The 24311-nt window shown below is 37.2% G+C and overlaps 1 protein-coding gene across 5 annotated transcripts in view; it reads right to left on the bottom strand.

Moving 5' to 3' along the window:
* The window catches only part of RASAL2 (RAS protein activator like 2), a 353302-nt gene that overhangs the window by 32739 nt on the left and 296252 nt on the right, over positions 1–24311 (bottom strand). For all 5 annotated transcript variants that reach the window (XM_055319255.1, XM_055319253.1, XM_055319254.1 and 2 more), the window contains 4 exons: positions 8262–8415; positions 6032–6130; positions 4915–5469; positions 2206–2350 (listed from right to left, as the gene is read on the bottom strand). In XM_055319255.1, the coding sequence (XP_055175230.1) occupies positions 2206–2350; positions 4915–5469; positions 6032–6130; positions 8262–8415 (953 nt within the window). The remainder of the gene's footprint in view (positions 1–2205; positions 2351–4914; positions 5470–6031; positions 6131–8261; positions 8416–24311) is intronic.

The raw sequence follows: 24311 nt of genomic DNA, 5'->3' as shown, positions 1-24311 counted from the left end.
AAAATAAGTCTGAATTTACACTGACTCTCAGATACACTAAGTTGTTTGCAAAGAGAGTTACTGTCATAAAAATAAAATGTAGGAGAAAAATCAGCCAGTGAGCGTCTAGAGTATTAGGGCTAACTAGAAATGTGGGGGGTTAAATGGGAAGAAGACAGTAGATACTCTGTCCTGAAGCAGCTTACTAATTAATTTTGTTTAAGCTTTTGGAAGCAGTAGTCATTCCCTACCCTGGTCCTTGCTCTTGGGTTATAAATATGGTAACAGATATCTTTGTGGGGTTATTTGAATTGCTTCTCATGTTCAGTGAATTTTCATGTCTTATTTAGTGCATCAGCTATTTAATTATTCCCTGCCCTATCAAAGCACCTGCATCAACTTTTCACTTTGGAAATTCTGTTTATTAGTACCTTGAGTGGCAGAACATAGATTTTGATTTTTAAGAAGTAGGTGGTCAACATGTATTTGCCCCTATGTCCACAGAATGGAGACTATGGTTAGAAATGCTTCATCATTACCTTTTAGAAGGCAGTACAAATCCTTAAAGTCATGAGATACACTTTAGGATATGGCTGTAATTAAGCTCTTTAGGTGAGGCCACGAACCTCTCTGTATCTGTCCCAATATTTTTTTAAAAGATTTATTTATTTATTTATGATAGACAGAGAGAGAGAGAGAGAGAGAGAGAGAGAGAGAGAGGCAGAGACACAGGAGGAGAGAGAAGCAGGCTCCATCCTGGGAGCCCGATGCGGGACTCAATCCCGGGACTCCTGGATCGTGCCCTGGGCCAAAGGCAGGCGCTAAACCACTGAGCCACCCAGGGATCCCTATCTGTCCCAATATTAATGAAAATCCATCTTCACTATTCTTATAAATTCCCATTAGATTTTATTCATTTATTTCAAAAGTTAGAGTGTGCAAGAGGGGGCAGAGGGCAAAGGGAAAGGGAGAAGCAGGCTTCCCACTAAGGAGGGAGCAGGGCTCAATCCCAGGACCCTGAGATCATGACCTGAGCTGAAGGTATACGCTTAACCGACTGAGCCACCCAGGCGCCCCCAATATCTGTTTTTATATAACCTTTCTACTTTTCAAGTTACACACATAGTTTCTGTATGTTACATGGGAAATTTCATAATTCCATCAGCCAGAATTAACTTATTTAAATCTCTGAAAAAGCACAGGATCTCTCTCTCTCTTTTAGGTTATAGGGGTATCCTTATCTTTCTTATCTCCCTATCTTATATACTCGTTAAGGGCAAAAATCTCTCCATTTATTCAACATAACTTACTGTCTACTCTTGATGGTCACATGTGACTATTGGGTATTTGAAATGTGGCTAGTGCAAACTAGAATGTGTAACAAATGCAAAATACACACCAAATTTTAAAGAGTTGGTATGAAAAAAAGTTGAATACCTCACAAATAATTTTTATTTTGGTAACCTGTTAAATATTTGGGTATACTGGGTTAACTATAATGTCATTAAAATTAATTTTACCTGTTTCTCTTTATCCTTTTTATTAACCTTTTACATTCTGCAGGAAGTACTGGGGAAATGAGGGTAAAAGAAATGACTCTGTTCTTCAAGAAACTCACATCTGCTTTACCATGAGTAAGTCGCCCAGCACAGTGCCTTATGCTAGTGGTAACTGCTTGAATTTCATGACCAAATCTGGAATTCTAGGTGAGTGGCCTAGTCAGTAAAAACTACTGATTGGGTAAAATGTAGTAATTATTAAAAATTCTTGAGATCTTGAAGGCAGAAATTGGGAGTTGTGAGAATTGACAAGAGTTTTTTTTTTTTTTTAAACTTCTGATGCATGAAAACAAATGTTAAACTCAAGATTAGGTAATATATTTATATCATAATGTAAATAATCAACACTTTGGGGGAAGCAGGTACCCTCAGATCTAGTAGTGACATCCACTCATATTGTGTATCTTAGCGTCACAAACTTGAGGGTTTGTGGGTAGCTGCATATGCTGATGGGCTTTCTTTCTGTACATATTGGATAAATCAATGTGTTATAAAGCAGTAGTACCACAGGTGAGTACTATGGAGACTTACAGGTGAAACTCAAATTTTAACACTCTAGTCAGCTAGAACTAAGTAACATGCTGAATTTGAGCTCAATTTGTTTGTCCTATGAGGATGAAATAACAAAATCAAAAGGCAAAGAACACAATGTTTTTCTTCTCCATACCCAATGCGTCATGAAGATACTGTTGTCCCACCAACTTGAGGTATTCCTCAATGGATTTGGTAGCAATGGTGTTCTCTCTGAAGATCAAGACGTCATGCTCTCCACAGCGATCCACCTCAGACATCACCAAGTCGGTCAGAAAATCCTGGTAGAATAATGTTCAGTCAGGCACAAAGCAAATGAATAAATAATATACACTATGAGAAACTGGTGAAATATCATTCTGGGAATGCTGCTTTAAAACCAATGTTACCTGACTTATTTGAAAGAAAAAGGTCAGGATAAAAGCTTAGGTATCAACCCTAAGTTTAAAAATTCCTCCAAAGGTTTTCCATTGCACTTTTGATAAAGACAATACTTCTTTTGCATGGGCCCATGAGTCCCTATATGTTCTGGTTTCTGTCTACTTTCCCAGCCTCCTTGTATACCATTCTCTCTGCATCCCATTCCAGCTTCAAGGAGCTTCTTCTTAGACCTTCAAATACACCAAACCTTTTATAACACATGATGCTCTTATACCATAAAGCTTCTGCAAATGCGGTTCTCAGTTCTGCTTCACCACCCCCCTTGCTCTTGCCCTCAATGTCATGGAGTTCATTCCTCAAATCCTTGGGTTCCTAGTTTGTACATCATTTCCTCAGTGAAGCCTTCTCTGACCAGCATCAGTCAGGTCTCCTATTCCCCTCTCTAATTGTGCCATAGATTTTTTTTTCCTCTGCATTTCTCACTGTAATCACACATTTATTTCTGTAAGTACTTGATTATTATCTGTTTTCCCCAGAAGACTGCAAACCCCATGAGGCTGAAGACAGTGTCTATTCTTAGTCATTTCTAGATTTTCAGTATTTAACAGTTTCTGCTACTTATTAGGTGTTCAATATGTAATAGTTATAAACTGGTCCATGGTGTCAAGGTGGAAATTCTTAAACTTAATACATGAATCATTTTCAAGGTTGATTATCTATCATCTATCTATCATCTATCTATCTATCTATCTATCTATCTATCTATCTATCTCCATCTATCCATCCATCCATCCACCCAGAATAAAGGCATAAGGAAAAATAAAGTCCTTAAGAAATAGCTGGTTCCTTTCTCAACAATCTTAAAGATTAACTTGATGTAAAATTCAACGTCTATTGTTGTTCATTTTAAATGTAGTAACATCACATATTTGGAAAGTTATAAAAGCAAAAACAAAGGAAATATGCTGATTTACTTTTACTTTAAAATTAAGCATTTTGAACATTAATTGGATTTAGTTACCCAAAAAGTAAGAGTTATAGATATAGGAATCACTACTATAACTCATATGCTAAGGAATAGGAGCAAACTTATGGGGATTATGGTAACATTTTATATCTTGACTATTGTGGTTTCCACGGGTCCATAATATGTCGAAACTTTTTTTTTCCACTTAAAATGGGTGTGTTGCATGTAAACTGTTGTTTACCCCAAAAGTTGTTAAAAAAATATACTATAGAGATAGATATGTATTTCTTTCTCTCTATGTATATCTATTTATTTATCTTAAACTTTAAGCAATGGAAGAGCAGAATGAACATATCCATACAATTTCAAAGACGAAATTCAAAATTTCAATGACATCTCACCCCAAACTTGTATGCATTTGTAACACTAGAAAACTCAAAATAATTATCAAAATATTCAACTACAAAAATGATAATCAGGATGGCAGTTAGGTAAAGGACTACATATTAAATATACTGATATATTCTGATTTGTATCAAGAAATCTTAAAAGCACTTAATTTGGTTCTAAATAAATTATTCTACTTGTGAATTCTTCTTGATCTAAAATATGGTTTTACCATTATCCATTTGCATACAATATAATGAAGACTCAGCCTAGTCAATACACCTCATAGAGATAGTAATTATCATAGTTTAGGATGATCAAAGACTATGAGTTGGTTTTCTTCATATAATTAAGCATATTTCTTTTTCCATCTTCCTGAATTTTTACTTCTATCCAGGATGAAATGAGATAAGAATATCATGAAACAGCTACTAATTAATATCACTTGGTATTTTAATTCCATAAGACTCTTGCCAATGCCCACCATGCTTCTGGAATATCTCCTTCTGTGACTAGGGACTAGAGTCATCAGATTAACTTAAAATATAGGAAGGAGTATAACCATCATACAGCACATTCTGGAACTAAAAATAATCTTGAACAGGAACACCTGGGTGACTCAGTGGCTAAGCATCTGCCTTGGGGATGATCAGGGCATGATTCCAGAGTCCTAGGATCCAGGTCTGCATTGGGATCCTTGCATGGAGATTGCTTCTCCCATCTCTGCCTCTCTGTGTCTCTCATGAATGAATAAATAAAATCTTAAAAAAAATAATAATCTTGAACACACTGTGGGATTAGCACACCAATCCTACCATTTATTCTGTCCGATGATAAAGAGCTAGTCCTGGTATCTATGTTTCAGGTGAATAAACTTCAAATAAATATATGTTGGTTTCTCCATGTTATTTCTTTGTTTTATAATCCTCACCTTTTCTGGATCTGAGAACTACTAATAGGCTTCCTTCCTAATTTTTTTTTTTTTTGACCAAAAAAGCATAGAAAGTATACTTATCCAATTTGGATCTCTACATGAAACACAGGAAGTTTGCTTCTTCACAAAAGGTAGGGAAGAGATTCAGAACAATGCAACCCTCCTTTTCCACTTACCTTGGCTCTGCCAGTACTTTGAAGAATGTGCACTAGGGCACAGGCCAACTCCTCTTTATTTCTCACACTAATTACTGGTTCAAGGACAGAACACAGCATGGTATAGTTGCTGGTGACAAATTCTGCAAATTCTTTGTATTGCTCCATAGGCAGAATGGTGATAGTTTGGAAACGTGATTTAATCCGAATAGAAGGTCCTCCGGTCTTTCCTTTGTTGGGTGTAGGGGTACTCACTGGATACCACTTTTCTACAAATTGGCGCCCAGTCACACTGGCAGTGGGGATGTTGACTAGCCCTACATAATTATTCTTGTCTTTTTTTTTCTTTTTTTCCACATCTTTATAAATGTGAACTGTGATGCTATGAAGAGGTGGAAGGCTGTAAAATTCAAAATGTTCACCCCAGAAAATATTATCTGCTTTGGTCTTGCTGGTTGTACGAGCAAAGAGGGTATCATCAAGGCACAGTTCACAGAAATATTTCTTTTTGGGGGCAAGGTCCTTGGCTTCAATGATCCATAAACGAAGAACGTTTTCAGCTCGTCTGCAATTGTCCTATAAAAAAGCAACAAAGTCGAGTTGGAAAATTGAAATCCCAGAAAAACAGTATTTTCCTTTTAAAGTAGGTGATGCTACCCAGGCACTTTATTAAGGGTAGTCATTAAATAATGAAGGGGATTGCTATCTTTTTGTTCAGTGTAATAGCAAGCTCTAAACAAGAAGATATCAGAATCTAGCTTCATACACTCAGTTTATTTGGGTTAAAAAAATATCATCCTGTAATGTAAGTTCTAATATAGCCAGCCTAATGGCAACTAGCTTAGTTTCTACAAATAAAAGAAGAGATAAGTAGTTAAGAAACTACTGTTCTGGTCCCATTTCCGTTGGGCACCAGCTTCTGACCAGGCCATGTCATGTAACTTTTGAGTCTTTTTACCCACAGAGGTAAAATCATAGGAGTATGTGCAACAAGATTATTTTGAGTATAAAATGGCGTTAACATGTAAATGTGTTTTAAAAGCAATATAAAAATTAAGGTATGATTGCTGCATTTACCCTCTATTAACTTACTGCTCACAGAGTTCTACATTTTTTAGATATTCAAAATCACTATTACCTTATTTGGTTGAACTGTCCTACGAAGGTTCTCCATCCACTTATCTCTCTCTGAAGCAGAGTTACAGCTGAAGCATTTACTTCCACTTAAGTATGTAACCTTCAACATAAAGATTAGAGATAAGGAAAAGGAATAGGGCTTGGGGGCTCTATCTTTGTAATTCTATCATTTAAGAGTTAGGAATATGCTATGGGGACACCTGAGTGGCTCAGTCGATTAAGTGACTGCTTTTAGTTCAGGTCATGATCCCAGAGTCCTGGGATCGAGCCCCACATTGGGCTCCCTGCTTCTCCCTCTCCCTCTGCAATTGTCCCCGCTCATGCTCATTCTCTTTCTAATAATAAAATCTTAAAAAAAAAAAAAAAAAAGGAATATGCCATGAACCCAAATCATAACACACAAAACCAAAATGACATTTGCTAGTTCTGTGATATCTATATTCTATATCTGCTTTTGTTCTCTTTTGTAGGGAATATCCATACTCATTTCCAGGTTTGAGAACAGAAGCCATTGAGAATTCAGGTCAGAATCTAAAACTAGCCTTCACTGTGGAAAGATCAAAATTAAAAACCTTCCAGGCCACATCTTAAAATACTTGCAAACGAATATGCTCAATTCAGTGAATTAATAAAAAAATAACTGAGAGCCTCTAAAACAGCTTGTCAAATTTCTTGGGACTGCCTTCACAATAACATTTCAGAAAGGGTACTCTATGAAAGTGAAAAGAATTACCAAATTACTATCTTTGGAACCCATTTCTCCTCCACTAGGCAAACAGCTTGTTAATTTCCGGTCACTGACCACTATTATCACTCTCCTTTAAAAATGAACTATGCTGTTTATATACCTAGCACCTAACACTGGGCCTGGTATAAAGCCTTTTGAATTGAGTTCCACAAATTCACATAACTTTTGCAAAAAAGAACACCAATAAATGACCTGTTCCAATAGCTGAAGTGTGCTCACATATTAACTCAATCTAAGGTTATATAATCTAGTGAATCAGATCAGATTATGTGTACTATTCAATATGGTAGCTACTAGCCACATGTGGCTAGTGAGCACCTGAAATGTGGCTAGTCCAAAATGAGATGTATTGTAAATATAAAATACACATCAGCTTTTGAACACTTACCTTTAAAAAAGGGATGTAAAAAAACTTGTTGATAATTTTATATTAGTTAATGTCAAAATGATGATATTTGGTTCTAATAAAATTTTAGATTATATATTTGGCTAACATATTTCTGTTGGACAGGGTTAGTCCATAAGAATACATAAGAACAGAAATCAAACACCTTTCAACTTCTACACATATACCATGGGATTCATATTTGCCACTTAGTAAGTTCATGTTAATTAACTAAATCCTAACACTAGCAATTTTATATGTATATATGTAACTTTAAATTGCAAATGGCCAACTGCCAATTGTGAATTGTATTCATTTAGTTTGAGAGGGAGAAATTACATTATAAAGAGTGATAGTCATAATTTGCTGGTGAAGAGCAATTTCATTCATTCAAGAAATTAGGTACCTGCAATGTGCCAAGGACTGGGCTGTGTGCAGGGAATTACAAAAATAAATAAGACATGGTCTCAGATCTTGAACTGCTCAGGTTGTAGTTAGAAAAATTATGGTTTTGGTGAGTCTCCTCAAAGATCATTAAAATTGAGGGCTTAGGTTTTTAGGAGAAAATACGGTGGGTGATACCTTTATCAAAACTAAAAAACTGGGCAGCCTGGGTGGCTCAGAGGGTTTAGCGCTGCCTTCAGCCCAGGGCCTGATCCTGGAGTCCTGGGATCAAGTTCCACATTGGGCTCCCCGCATGGAGCCTGCTTCTCCCTCTGCCTGTGTCTCTGCCTCTCTCTCTCTGTGTCTCATGAATAAATAAATAAAATCTTTAAAAAAAAAAACTAAAAAATTAAAATACTAACTTGGTAAGTTATTGTTAAGCTTGTAAACCTCTTCTGAGGATATAAGAAGAATTCATTTATTTTGAAAGCAGATTAGGCCAAAAGGAGTGAGAAGCCATCATTAATAATGTTAACGAGCAATATATTTAGATTAATAGATTTCCAACTTTTTACCTATAAGTAGGCAATTTTCAGCAACAAAAAGTCACTTATGATGATTAAATCATCAATGCCATCATAATGAAATCATAAAATTACTGGACAGAAAATCTGACGGTGTCTAACCATTCTTCCTTCTTTCCATGCTTTTTACCTCAAAGCAGAAGTCTTGTCCAAGGATGCTGCTATGGAGTGGCTTCACTGACACAGGCTCTCCTCTGCCAAGATCCAGACATTCCACTGCACTGCAAGGGCTCAGCAATGACTCATGGGAACGTGACTCTTTTAGTTTAGGCAGACCACGAGCCCTAAAAGTAGAAAAAGATATTTTAAGACAATGTAACTACTTGGCCAACAAGAAAATGAAGGACTAATACACTGGAGGCTAACAACAAATGTATAAATGCCTAAGAGAAAAGTAAATAAGGGACAAATTCATAGTTAATCAATAATAATAATATAATCATATTCATATTCACTTGGCACCATATAAACCACATATTTGTATGTGTATACACATATACATACTTTTTTTTCAGCACAACACAAAAACATATTAGAATTTTACCAGTCTCAAGGGAATTCAAAAAGCTCCACTACAGACATTGTTTTTATCCTCATTCCTGTCTTGAAGATGAGGAAATACATACTCTTCAAGGTAGTTTATATATTCCATTTTTATGCAAAGGTATTATCAAAAGACATATTTTGTTTCTTTCTTTTTTGTGTGCCTGTTATAGCGTGAACCTCTTCTATCCTTGACAAAATAGTAGTTCCTGAACCCTCATTCTGTTTCTTTCTGCTTTGGCAGAATAAACACAGTCACACACAGTGTCAAAGCCAAACTTTTCAGCACAAGACTCTGCCTTTCAAAAGATCTGATTTCCATCTCAATGTGGAATTCTCTTCTGGCAAGCATTTGGTCATATCCATGCTCTACTGTATAAACATGAATAAAGAATAAAATGCCTTGACGAAACCTCCCACCCTCAAAAGAAATGTTCAAACTCTCATCTAGAAGAACAAATCTTTGTCAACACCATTCAGGCACACTGACTGATTCTGTTTCTTAGTTGTTTAAAAAAAAAGAATGTTGGGAATGACTCCGGTCATGACAGGCGCTGGTCCCTTGCTGCCTATCCTTTGGAAGAATTAATGAAGTCAATATAAAGTAAAATATTCTTGGATCCAGAACTGGATAGTCAAGTAGTTTTACTCCATAATTATAGAATTTATTGACTAAAACACCAGAGTTAAATACACATGTTTCAAGTAGAAGTACCCAGTAATAGAGATAAAAAGAAATGCCCTGGGTAAAGACATTTGTTTTTGTAAAACACATTAAATAAGGAGCTTCATTTATTTCCTTGAAACGACTACGTTAACATTAATGTCAGAATGACTCTCAGTTAAATTATAAAGCAACGAGATACAGGAAACTAGCACTAAAGGCTTCTCTTTCCATCTTCTTTCCATCCTAACATTGTTTCATCAAACTCTGTATAGTAAGAATTTGAGTCCATTCTTCTTTTCACACACATAAAAAAACAACTACCATTTAATGTTTACACTGAAAAACATGTGTTCTGATATTCAGCAGCCTTTCTACAGTCAAAAAAGCCAATATTTATATTTCCCATGGATAACATAGAACATGTACGAAAGGGATAAAAGCCACTTAATATTTTGTACATAGAAACATAACAAGCTAACATTTATTTTCTTTTGTTCTACTGGGTAAGACAATGACATGTTATATACTGCAAACACAGCACATCAACTCTAAACAACTAAAGGCCAAAATAATTTTACTTTAATATATAATTTCCATATAATCTTTCGCAGTATGTTCATAGGGAGCCAGTTAACAGGATACCGTAATGTTTATAAAACACATATAAAACAATAATTCCAGCCCAAATTTCCCAGAAGGAGTTGTTTGGAAGGGAAAACCTCTTGTACTCTGGGAATGAGCCTCCCAACAGGAAAGATTAAGGCATATTTGAGATAGAAGGAGGGATGACTTACTTGTATTTTGAACATTTGCAAGGAAGACATTCCAAAACAAATGGATTTTATTTTAAACAAAAATAAATGCCTACCTACATGAAGCAATCATGCAGCCACCTGGCAGTGCAACCCCAAATCATAGCGGTGCCACATGTCACGGTGTAGCAAGTCCCTTTCTGTACTATCTCAGAGCACAGCTCCCTGCTTAGAAGACAAGAACCAACAGAAGAGAGATTCCCTGCTGCCTCTGGTGACCGGTAACATCTTCGGATAAACGTTTTCCAGGTGTCATTTCACGGCTCCACCGGAAGTGGAACAGAAACACAAATAGAGGCTGCAGGATAGGTAATATTCCTTCTTCTCTCCCTCAGGCTGCATCCAGCCCCTCAGGTAACACAAACAAGGTTCTTGGCCCTGGGCAGGGCCTGTTGCCATGGTGCTCTACCTATAAGGAGAGTAGGGCTGGGAGGCAGCAGGGAGAAGCTGTGGTTTGAAGGACTCAGGAGCTTGTTCTGTGAAAGTGACCATTTTAAGACAGAAAGGAAGGAATGGCGAGGTCTCCACTCATTTCCATGAACAGTTCCTCAAAGTCAAAGGATGTAGGAAAAAACCAGGGGCAACTTTGTGGGTGGAGGAGAATCTTTAACTCAGGGACAAACCTGAGCTTTAGCTTGCCCCTCTGTGATTCCCTGCCCTTCACTAGGAAGTATTTGCTATATCCCACTTGCAAGAACAGTCTTTCTCTCACATCATTTCCTTCACAGTGTTTGCCCTAGTTTAGCATTCCTAGGTATTATTTTATATTAACTTATCCGGACTACATGATGTTTTTTTAAAGAGAAAGTTGGATAAAATTCTTATTCACTTGTATTTCCAGTGCATTTTCATTTTGAACAAATTTCATTTTGATATTCATTTGAAACAAATTTCATTTTGATATTCATGTCTGACTTACCAATACAGCCATCAACAGATATTACAACCAAGACATCTGGAATTAGAATTTAAAACCCCTCCTAGTTATTGAAATTTCAATTATTAATACATAGTTCTGAGTCTCCTATTATTCAACATTTATGTACATGTGTGTACACACTTACACCCTCACACCCATGAACTTAACACCAAAGTCACTAGTATGTTTAACATCACTACTGAATAAATAAGCAAGCCCTTCCTGTATTGGGAAGAAAGTCTCTGGGAAGACAGAAGTAATTCCCAGAGAAGCAGGATTACAGTAAACAGGAAGATCAAGCAGTCTGGGAATGGCTTAAAGTTGGGGGGGAGGTATTATCAGGGCAAATATTTCTATGAAATAGTATTAGTAACTCAAGTCCCCTCTAATTCATGTTTATCTTCTCCTGTACCTTCATGTGAATTGATTTTTCTTAGATCTGCTAACTAGAGAGTTAATAGCTCTGTATGGCACTACAGTTTAGTTCTCTAATGTAAAGTAGAATGTGGATATACTGAGAGAATAATTTGAATTTAAAGCCATTTTTCTCACTCCAGTCTCACAATGGCCCTCATCAGGGAACCAAGCCTTGAAAGTGGACTTTGTGAATCCCTTGACTCCTAGCCAGGGTTCTCTTCCCAACTCCTGCACCTCTTCCCCCAACCCCCATTATCCCAAATGCAATGTGAGAATAAATCAGGGCTCCAATATAATTATTTCTTGGTTTAATTGGGAAACTGCTTTCCAGAAGCAATTTTGCTTCCAATTAAGGAGCACCATATCCTTTACATTTTTGTTTTAACATCAGCAAACAACTTTGATTGCTATGTAAACTCCAAGGCCTCTAGCAACATGATAGGTAAGGGTTAAAAATCTAATTGCTTCGCTGATGAAGATTACCTGCTGCTTCTGACCTATTTAAGAGATAAACTACAAGGCAAGAGAAGCCTTCTGTTACTCACTACAGTGAATAAGTATTCCATTACTTTAACCCATATCCCTATCTGAAATCAGTCTTAAAAGACAAAAGTGAAGGGTTGGGGGATGGGGAGCCAATACACATACTACTGGATACACTGATAAAAGAACAAAAAAAGGAGTCAAAGAACTCTGATTAGTATGATGTTAAGTAAAACACAGCTGGATTTTTCTCAGCTTACATTCAATTTTTTAAAAAGCCATATTTCCCCCAAAGTGCCAGTGGTGCTTGGATGTGCTAGCTCAATCTGCCACATGTTTACAGAATCAGTTCCAAATCATCCGGGAAACTTTTAATTAAAAATGCTTATTGCCACACAAAATCCTGCACTTCAGTGCAGGTGAATTTCTGCTGGGCTTGGCAGTTATGATTCCAGACTGCTTCACTGAATTCTTGAAGAAACAGCTCAGCCATAAGGTGGGTGCAGCAATATATGCTTGTATTCACCAATATGTATTTCTAAGGCACTCTACCCTGTTTGAGAATTTTCCAGGTAGTAAGTAACAAAATTCAGTATCCTAATACTCTACCAATAAACATGCCTAGGGTCTAGTAAGTTCTTAAAAATTGTTTCTGTGACCTCACTTTGGGAAAACTGTGGCTTTACCTGCTCCCTACATTTTATTGCTTTTCAACCTAGTAGATCTTTTGAAAAAACAGGTATTTCCCTCTACTATAATTTGAAAGGTTTCCTTTCTTGAGTTAAACAAGAACAACAACAACAACAACAACCACAACAACAGAAATTAGAACTCATTCACCAGAATTCTACTTGTGGACTCAAAAAGAATGTCCTGAGGATCCTGACAGCACTAGCTGTACTGGTTTATCTGCTACAGTTAAAGCCAGTCCCTACTGCTTGAATTACTCACTGATTTTTATGTTAGCTTTAAAAAAATATACCACACAACCACTCACACAGAAAGCTATTTATGGAAACATGACATATATTGCTGATCTTCCCTCTCTCTGCTTTCAGCCTCCAGACAGGATGGTCTAATGAGCCCAACTGCTAATGGTAAAAGAGGTTATTTGTCAGCCTGAGTTGTCGCTTACAATGAACAAACACATGGTAAGGAAATTTATCATCATAGACAAAAATGACATTTAACCTATTTTGGTACATATACATGTATACATGCAATGAAGGAAAGACGCCAAAGGAAGACAAGATTATAAATATTAAAACATATTTAGGAGGGCAAGAAAACTCAACTAACCTCCATTATGACAGACAATAGGAACAATCTCTTTACAGAAACTGTACTGTATTGTAATATACCTATTACTTTTTTTTGTCCTTAAATTGCAAATGGAATAAGATATACTAGTGCCTATTAAACTAAATGTAAACACAACTATATTGAATTTTTAAAGCCCCATGAAACAATGTGGAGAAAAGAGAACCTTTTTACACTGTTGGGAATGCAAACTGGTGCAGCTAATCTGGACAACAGCATGGAGGTGCCCCAAAAAGTTAAAAATAGAACTACCCTATGATCCAACAATAGCACTGCTAAGTATTTACTCAAAGGATACAAAAATACTGACTTGAAGGGATACATGCACCCCTACTTATAGCAGCATTATCAACAATAGCCAAATTATGGAAAGAGCCCCAAAGTCCATCAATTGATAAATGGATAAAAAAGTTGTGGTATATATGCACAATGGAATATTACTCAGCATAAAAAAAAAATCTTGCCATTTGCAACAACGTGGACAGAGCCAGACTATTATGCTAAGTGAAAAAGTCAGAGAAAGACAAATACCATATGATTTTACTCATATATGGAATTTAAGAAATGAAACAAATGAACATAAGGAAAAAAAAGAGAGGGAGGCAAACCATAAAACAGACTCTTAACCACAGAGAACTGAGGGTCACTAGAGGAGAGGTGGGCGGGGGATGGGCTAGACGGGTGATGGGTATTAAGGAGAGTACTTGTTAGGATGAGCACTGGTTGTTGTATGTAAGTGATGATTCACTAAATTCTGCTCCTGAAACTAATATTACACTGTATACTAACTAATTGGCATTTAGATAAAACGTGAAACAAACAAAAGCAACCAAACCTACACTCACAAACAACTCAACTAACATACTTACTAGTTAAAGAGTGATTGGAAAGATGAATAACTTTTCTCTTTCTCCAAATTAGGTTAGACTTTTGGTCCCATTAGTGCCATAAATTAAGTATGGGTGAAAGGAGAATAAATGTGGAAAAACTGGTAGTATTCAATGACATCTACTTCTTACTCATTCTTAAACTCATGACTATTTGCTTTCCCATTACTTTCTCCTTTGGTTGAATATATATGTATGAACTTACCTATCCATTCAATTATTGGTGCACATTATATGTCAGGCAGTATACTAGAGGTAGATGCAAGGAATACAGTGGTGAAGAAGAAAGACATGGTCCTTGTAGTCATACACTGTTTATAATCTGGTTACCATTATAATACAATGAGATAAGGCCTATGAAAAAGGATGTAAAAGAGGCTCTGTGAGCATTTAGGTTTCAAAGAAACTTTCTTGGAGGAAAAAATGTGAACTTGTGACCTCACCTTAGCTCCAGGCAGACATGGTGGTTCAGGTCTAGAGGGAATGTCTAGCCTGTGAGAAGGCCTGTGGTGAAAGTGTACAATTCTGGGGTGTTTGAGGAACTGAAGAGAATTCAGCGCTGTGGCTCTAGTGCAGTTCAAGTGAGTGTAGGGCTGAGAGAAGAGGGGTGAGGAATAGTAGGCCTTAAGAGATACCATGATGGGACCTGCCATAATGTGGGTGTTTCAATTTGATCAAAGACCAGTGGATAGACATGGAAAGGTTTTGGGTGGAGAGGGAATGACATGATCAGACGTGTGCCTTAGTAAGAGTACTTTGGCTAAGATGTGGAGAAAAGAAGGGCACACAGAGAGGGGAGAGAAGAAATGGAACACTTAGAGACTAAATTCACAGATTATGGAAGTAATTGGTCAAGATCATGAACTACAGATTACCAGGAGCGGAAGTGGATGGATTTGAGAAATAATTAGAAGGTAAATAGGTGTTAATGACAGAATGTTGGAGGAATTGGAGAGAGTACAGCCAACAATGAGCCATTGGGCAGAAAGATGATGATGTCTTTTTCAGAGATGGGAAATGAAAGGCAAGACTTGTTGAGGTAAGGGTGGAAATGAAATCAGGTTTTGTACAAGATAAATTCCAGGCTTCTATGAGTAGATGTTTACAGTAGACTGAATGTTTGTATCCAGCCCCACCCCCTGCCTCCAAACTTATGTTGAAATGCTAAACTCTAAGGTGACAGTATTTGGAGATGTGACCTATGGGAAGTGAATACATAATGAGGGGAGAGCCCTCATGATGAGATTTGTACCCTTAAAAATAGACCCAGGAGAGATCCATTGCCTGTTTCCCCAGGTGAGGACACAGTGAAAAGTTGAGACTTTTGAATAAGAAAGCAGGTCCTGGCCAGATAATGAATCTGCCCAAGATTTGATCTTGAACTTCCCAGCCTCTGGAACTGTGAGAAATAAATTTCTGTTTACTGTAAGCTACCTAGTCTATGGTATTCTGCTGTAGCAGCCTGACTAGACTAAGACAACTGTAACTACTGCAAGACAACATTCAGATTAAGATTAAACTGTAACTACTGCAAGACAACATTCAGATTAAGAAAACCCAAGGAATGTTAACATCTAAACCTACAAAACTGACAAAAGAGACTGAAGAATTTAAAAGACTGAAGGAAAACCAGAAGACTGGAGTATCCTAAAAGCCCAGGGAAGAGAGCTCTCAGGAAGCGTGAACTGTCCATTTCTGCAGATCAGTGTGTTAAAATATTAATAGTAGCCACTGGATATTATGGGAGATAATTGAGACTTCAGTAAGAGTGATTTCAGCGAAGCAATGAGGACAAAGATGAAACTGCAGCGGGCAGAGATAATGAATGGGATGTGAGTAAGTGGAGACTAACTCATGGAGTCTTGACAGTGAAGAGGTGGCAACTGGGAAATAGCCAGAGGGAGACATGAGGTGGAAATGGGCTTGAAGGTTTTTTTTTCCCCCCTAATTAATCACTTTCTTCCCCTTGAATAATAAAGAAATAAATGCTCATGGATAATAAATTCCTAGAGCCCAGAAGGATAGATGGTGAAGAATATAAACAGAGGTACCTTCCCCCATCTCCTGTACAAAATACTATTAATGTTTGTGACCCCTCCTGGAAATTTTTATACATAAACAACCAAATATACACCCATATACATTACATACACACACACACATGCACGCACGCATATATGTGCACACACATGGGATCCCACCATACCTCTTTTCCTTAAGGGTGTAGTTTGGACTTCTGTCTATATTGGAACACACAGGTATAATTTGCCTCTTTTTAATAACCACATAGTATTCCTTAGTGTGGGCCTCTAGTGGTTTAATCAGTCCCTGATGACCTTCTAAGTTTTTTCTCTTTTTTTTTTTTTTTTGTGATTACCACCCAGTTTCAAAAAGTATCTTACTATACATATCTTTGTGCACATATGCATGTATTTATGGTTTGAATTTCTAGATGTCAATCTACTAGATCAAAGAGCACATACAGGGCAGCCCTGGTGGCTCAGCGGTTTGGCGCCGCCTTCAGCCCGGGGTGGGATCCTGGAGACCAGGGATGGAGTCCCATGTCAGGCTCCCTGCATGGAGCCTGCTTCTCCCTCTGCCTGTGTCTCTGCCTCTCTCTCACTCAATCTGAATAAATAAGTAAATCTTAGAAAAAAAAAAAGAGCACATACAGGGTATCCCTGGGTGGCTCAGCAGTTTAGCCACTGCCTTCGGCCCAGGGCATGATCCTGGAGTCCTGGGATCGAGTTCCACATCAGGCTCCCTGTATGGAGCCTGACTGTCCCTCTGCCTGTGTCTCTGCCTTTCTCTCTCTCTCTCTCTCTCTCTCTGTGTCCTCATGAAATAAATAAAATCTTAAAAAAAAGAAATATTAAAAAAAGCACATACATTTAAAATTCTGATATTGCTAAATTACCCTGCATAAAACATGGCATCAATTTAAACTCCTACCAATGGTGTATGTTTCTAAACGCTATCACCAAAATGGGATGTGGCTGAATTTTAAAAACTTTTGCCAGGATAACTGGTGAAAAACGGCATTTCATTGAGTGCCTGGGAGGCTTAGTTGGTAAAGCATCGGCCTTTCGCTCGGGTCATGATCCTGGAGTTCTTGGATGGAGCCCCATATAGGGCTCCTTGCTCAGTGGGGAGTCTGCTTCTCCCTTTCCCTCTGCCTCTCTCCTTGCTCTTTTTCTCTCGCTCATTCTCTCTCAAATAAAATCTTTGTAAAAATCGTATTTCATTATTGCTTTAGTATGCATTTCTTTAATTATAAGGTTGAGACTTTTTTTTTTGAAGTTGAAACAGTATATTAATTCATTATTTTTTAAAAAAAGATTTGGGAATCCCTGGGTGACTCAGTGGTTTAGCGCCTGCCTTTGACCCAGGGCACGATCCTGGAGCCCTGGGCAGGATGGAGTCCTGCGTCGGGCTCCTGGCATGGAGCCTGCTTCTCCCTCCTCCTGTCTCTGCCTCTCTCTCTATGTCTATCATAAATAAATAAATAAATAAAACAAACAAATAAAATAAATAAATAGATAAATAATAAATCTTTAAAAATAAAAGATTTTATTTATTTATTCATGAGAGAGACAGAGAGAGAGAGAGAGAGAGAGAGGCAAAGACACAGGCAGTGGGAGAAGCAGGCTCCATGCGGGGAGCCCGACGTGGGACTCCAGCCCGGGACTCCAGGATCACCGCCTGAGCAGATGCTCAACTGCTGAGCCACCCAGGCATCTTGATGCTGAAACATTTTAATTTCAGTTTCCTTTTCTTTTCTTATAAGCTGTTATTTTATGTTCTTAAAACTTTTCCCAAATTGTTGAATTTAACTGGTATATAAATGCTTTGTATGCTAATTAGTACTTTTCCTGTCATATACATAATTACTTCCCACAGTTTATGCTTAGAAAGGATTCTCCCACTCCAAGATCATAAGAAATCCAGCTATACTTTTCTTTTAGTGCTTTTAATTTTTCACACAATCCATTTGGATTTGGGGAGAGGAGAGATGAAAGGAGTACAAAAGTACAAAATACATTTCAACAAATTATAGAAATATGATGACCACAAATTGACACATTCATTATTACCACATTCTATTCTGTGGTAAGAGTTCTATAGGAGTTGTTGTTTTGAGTATGTTTCTCTGTGTGTATATATGTGTGATTTTTACTGTTCCTTTTTCCTTCCTTTTCAATCATTTCCACAGCAGGTCAGGATTCCTATCAACACAGGCAATGGAGAGTATAATGGAAAAGGCACCCAACTTGGAGCCTAGAGCCCTATACATTTATGTCATCTCAAGCAAACTGGCCATCTGTGATGAGGAGCAAATAATTTCTTTCTTTTTTTCTTTTCTTTTTAAAAGATTTTATTTATTCATGAGATACACAGAGACATTAGCAGAGGGAGAAACTGACTCCCTATGGGGAGGCCAATGCGGAACTCGATCCCAGGACCCCAGGATCACAACCTGGTCCAAGGGCAGATGCTTAAACACTGAGCACAGAATAAATCAGATGCCCCTAATTTATTCTTTCTGAACCTTAGTTACCTCATTTGTAAAATGTAGATAATGATTTCTTTTCCTATACCTCATATAGTTATTGTGAGAATCAAATATAATGATCTATGATTTCACAAACATCTCATAAATTATAGCACCATACAAATGGGGCTGTCATTGTTGACATGGGGCTTTTTCACAGCGATATGACATATGTAAGTTCATTTAATGTAAAGTATTCATTTGGTTGAAATGAAGACAGTTATTCTTCAAAATATTCTTTGCTGGAAGAAGATGTAGAAGGAATAAATGTACAAAAACAACTTTTTCTATGAAGATAAAGCATTCAAATGAATTATAAAATGCTATCATGATACAACTGGATTGGATTTTAATTCATAAAACTAAGGGATTACAGCAGCAGTAAACACGGTAAGAGAAACTGTCATTCTATCCAAGTATACCATATTGAGAAAGATTAGTCTCCTTTATTATCTAGAATTTGTTTGGACTCTTCTGTTTCAGGGTAACAAACATGAAGTTCCTTAAGAGGACAGGCATTGTGCTAGAGAATGAGGATACAAAGGCTGTTTATACTCTTGAGGAGCTTCCAATCTGTTGCAGTAAGCAGAAATATGAAAAGATAAATTCAGTAGAAAGTAGTCCTGTAATAATCCCATAAGTGTGGCCATTAGTGGGTACATGGGGTAGGTGTTTAGTTTAGGATGATGTATAGGAAGAACAAGGCAAAGTCCAAAGGCACAGGACTTCTGATTTGGATATTGTTGCAGGAGTATGAATTAGATATGTTATAAATTATGACAAAGGACAGGAGGTAGGAATAGGAAATGGTATTTGGGATAGAAAGGACAGCAAGATCAAAAGCACAGAAATCCAGAACAGCGTGGTAAGTAAATGACAGACTTTTCCTAGGAGTGAGAGAAGACAGTGCTGGGAGTTAGGCATGGATGGGGCCATGTTGCACTTTGTATGTTATGCTAAAGACTACAGATTAATAAAAGTATGATAGACATATGTGATGAGATATTAAAATTGAAGTTTCAATTGAGACATTAAGAGAAAACAGATTCGTATATTGAAGCCAAGTTCCCAACAAACTGTAGACCTTACAAAGAAATGTTTTAGAGCCAGTTCTATTACATTCAACCTCTCAGAACAAGACTATAAAAAGTGGTCAGGGGGCGCCTGGTTGGCTCAGTCAGCTAAGCATCTGCCTTTGGCTTAGGTCATGATCTTAGGGTCCAGGCTCCCTGCTCAGTGAGGAGTCTGCTTCTCCTCTCCCTCTGCCCCTCCTCCCAGCTTTACGTGCACGCTCTCTCTCTTAAATATAAATAAATGGAATCTTTTTTTAAAAAAAGTGGTCAGAGAACGGAGAAGGGAAAGGGTTTTGTGAGAGAGAACTTTTGGAGAAAGCTGTGAGGCTCATCCTCCTGCTTCCCACCAGGGAAATGGGCAGATGATGCATACAGGGTGAAGTCTGAGTCTATCTGGAAAATTTAAATGATGAGAAATGACGAATTGTTGGTGGCAGAACCTAAGAGGGTTGATGCTTTTAGATTAGCTTGACTCCCAGAGTTTGTCAGGGCAAAGGGTGTGTGGATATTTCCTGTGGGCCAGAGGACTAGAAGGGTGAAGAGACCAGAAGAACAAGAATTCCTTCCGAGAAATTGTGAAAGAAGTTGCTAGTGAACACCTGGGACAGACATGTACACACTAACCTCAATGAAACCACAGATGATAGCTGCTCAGAGATGAGACACTTGTTACCCTAAGATGGAACAGGCAGTTTTAAGTATCAGCCAGGCTCAGACAGCATTATGGGATGCTAAGATAGTACTAGAACTTTCTTATCCCCTTTTCTCTTCTTTCTGTCTCCTCTTGCCCAGAACCTTCTGGCAACCTTCTAAAACCATGGTTAGCAAACCGGAAGGGAAGAGCAGATGAGGAGAGAAGTAGGTGGTTTACAATATTTCCTACTCCAAAGGAAGGCAGACTTCCTGTAACTGGCGTGGCTGGGGCAAGTTTGCAATTTTGATATCTTGGACTGAATACCAGTAAGTTCTGAGTCAAGACCTTTTTATTTAAAGCAACAAAAGATTAAATAAATAGACTAGTGACCTAAATATAAAGATAAAAATCATGAAACGTCTAGAAGAAAACACAGGTGAAAATCTCTTGGGACATAAAAAACACCATATATGCAGCTGGTGGGAATATAAAATAGGTACCGATATTCTGGAAGAGCTTGGCAGTTTCTTACATACCTAAACATGTGTTTACCATCCAACCCAGCAACTGCACTTACGTGCACTTATACTAGAGAAGTGAAAACTTATGCATATGTAACTTTTCTTCATGTGTACGCAAATGTTCTTCAGTGAGTTAATGATTCCACAACTCTGGAATATCCATACAGTGGAATACTACTTAGTGATAACAAGGAATAAACTAATGATAGATGCAACAACTGGGTGGATTTCAAGGGCATTCTATGCACTAAAAAAAGGGTAATCTTAATTGGTTATTTGCCATATGATTCCATTTATATAATATTCTTGAAATAGCAAAACTATAGAGATGGAAAATTAGTGGTTGCGAGAGGGCAGGGATGGTTGTGGGGAGGCAGGTATGACCATGAAGGGGCAGAGGGAGTTCTTTTCTGGTAATGGAACAATTCTATATCTTGATTGTGGTGGTGACTATACAAATCTATACATAGAATTAAATTGCATAGAACTATAAACACACAGAGATGAGAGCTTGTGAAAATTGAGTAGCATTTGTAGTCCAATTAACAGAATTATACCAAAATCAATTATGTGGTTTTGATATTATAACATGGTTATAGGATACAGCTATCATAGGAAGCTGGGGGAGGGTTTTATAAGTCTCTATGTACTATTTTTACAATTTCTTGTGAGTATATAAATTCAAAGGAAAAAGTTAAAAAATCAGTTCTAATTAGAAGCTCAACAAGCTCAGTATATTGTACCCAAATCCTCCCTACAAATGAACGCCACACTTAACTTTTAGGTATCTCCTGACAGTGAACAAGCAGACTGCTTTAAAACCATGCTTTGTCAGTAAGCCTCAGAATTGAGGACATCACTGCAAAGGTTTTTACTTGAGGGATGTTTAAAGGAGTTAAGAAAGTTCTCCACATGTTTATCTTTACCTCAAGATACTGGTAAATTTCAGTAGCGCTTCCAGAGTAAGGGTGCAACCTGACAGTTGGAATCTTAGAATGCCTGACAATGTAGTATGACCATTTCCTAGTGTTTAAAACTTTTTAAAAATGCATTTGAATTAAAGGTATATATTTCAGTCTTCTCCTGTCCCAACACCCTCTCTCATGACATGGCTTTAATTTGAAAATGTTGCCAACATTGATTCCAGGAAATCACTTTACTGGCTTTTATCTGATTAGATGGCTTTGGAACTATGATGACTTTGTGACATCCTATTGATTTTGCCTCTAAAATGTTCCTCCTATCTTGTCTCTGCCTCTTCATTCCCAGTGTCACTATCCTTCTTATAGCCTTCATTATTTCTTAGAATAGCTTTTTGCTAACCGGTTTCCCAAACTTAGTCTCTGCAAACCAAGTCATTTGAAATTTTCCATTCCTTTATTAATCTATACATGCACAATTCTGACTAGGTCATTTCCTTGCTCAAAAGTGTTTAAAGGCTCCCTATTGCTATGATAAAATCCAAACTCCTTAGCATGACATTCAAGGACATCCCTGTATATGGAATATTAGGTTGAAAATAATTTTCACTCAGAATTTTAAAGACATTTCTCCACTGACTTCCAGTTTTCAGTATTTCTATTGAGAATTATAATGTGATCTTCCCACTACTCTGGTATGTTACCTATTTTTTCTTTCCAGAAGCTTTTAAGAGTTTTTTTTTAAGCCTCAGTTATCTGATATTTCTTGATGATATAAATTGATGTATGTGGGATCCCTGGGTGGCGCAGCGCTTTAGCCCCTGCCTTTGGCCCAGGGCGCGATCCTGGAGACCCGGGATCGAATCCCACATCGGGCTCCTGGTGCATGGAGCCTGCTTCTCCCTCTGCCTATGTCTCTGCCTTTCTCTCTCTGTGTGACTATCATAAATAAATAAATAAATAAATAAATAAATAAATAAATAAATAAATAAATAATATTTAAAAAAATAAATAAATAGGTGTGTGTGTGTGTGTGTGTGTGGGGAGGAGGTGCTTTTGTCTTTTTTCATTCACTGTGCTGGGAATTTGATGGCCTTTCCAACCTGGACATTTAGTTTTCTTGTTTTAAGACATTTTCTTGTGTTGTTTCTTTGACAATTTCCTCTCCGAAGTTTTTCTGTGTTCTCTTTTCCTAAAATCTTCTGGGTTGATTTTCTCAATTTTTGTTCCACTTTCTGGGAGAGTGATTTGACTCAAGCTTTTATATTTTTAATTTCTAAGCTCTCTTTCTTGTTTCTTTGATGTTCCTTTTCTTGTATCTTCTTGTTATTGTTTCATACATGTACAATCTTATCTTTTGAAAATATTTTGCTTTAAAGTTGTTTTGGCCCTGTGTGGTATTTCTGTTTCTCCTGGATTATTTTCCCCCTCCTATTTATTTGGTTTGCTCTCCTTCATGCTGGAGACTCTCCTCCAATATCTGGAGATTCCTTGATTATCTGTTTATATTTCATAGTAAAGCACTGGAAAACACGAGGGAAGTTTTGTGCAATGGAATAGAGCTTATAGACTAATGAGTTTCACTATATAGTATTTCCTGGCCAGCTGGGTTTTTTTTTTTTTTATAATTTAACTTTTTTATTGAGGTTGAGACATGATTCACACCCCATAAAATCTATCCATTTAAAGTATACAGTTTTCAGTATATTCAGATTTGTGCAATTATCATCACAATCTAAGCTTAAAACATTTTCATTGCTCTAAAAAGAAGCCTCATGCCCACTTGCAGTCATTCCTCATTCATCACTTCCCCTATCTTATATACCCAGCCTCTGGCAACCATTAATCTACTGTTTCTATAGATTTGCTTATTCTGGACATTTCATATGAATGGAATCATACAATATAGGTCTTTTGTGGTGGTCTTTTCCACTCAGTATAAAGTTTTCAAGATTGATCCATGCTGTAGCATGTATTAGTACTTCATTCCTTTTAATGGCTGAATAATACATTTGGCCTTGAACAACCCAGGTTTGAGCTGTGCAGGTGCACATACTTATTAGTGGATTTTTTTCAGTAAATACGGTATGGTACTATAAATATATTTTCTCTTCCTTAGGATTTTAATAACATTTTCTTTTCTCTAGCTAATTGTACTGTAAGAGCACAGTCTGTAATATACATAACATACGTTAATTGACTGTTTATGTTACCCATAAGGATTCTTGTCAACAATGGGCTATTAGCAGTTAGGTTTTTGGGGAGTCTAAAAATTATATGTGGATTTTCAACACACACTTAGGTTAGCATACCTAACACCTGTGTTGAGTTCAAGGGACAACTGTAATGCATTGTATTGATATATCATGTTTTGTATATCCATTAATCTGTTGGTCATTACCACTTTTTGGCTAATATGAATAGTGCTGCTA

The sequence above is a fragment of the Nyctereutes procyonoides genome, unplaced genomic scaffold (assembly GCF_905146905.1).
Source record: "Nyctereutes procyonoides isolate TBG_1078 unplaced genomic scaffold, NYPRO_anot_genome, whole genome shotgun sequence".
Classification (NCBI taxonomy): Eukaryota; Metazoa; Chordata; class Mammalia; order Carnivora; family Canidae; genus Nyctereutes; species Nyctereutes procyonoides.
This window is presented reverse-complemented; position numbering and strand designations above follow the sequence as displayed.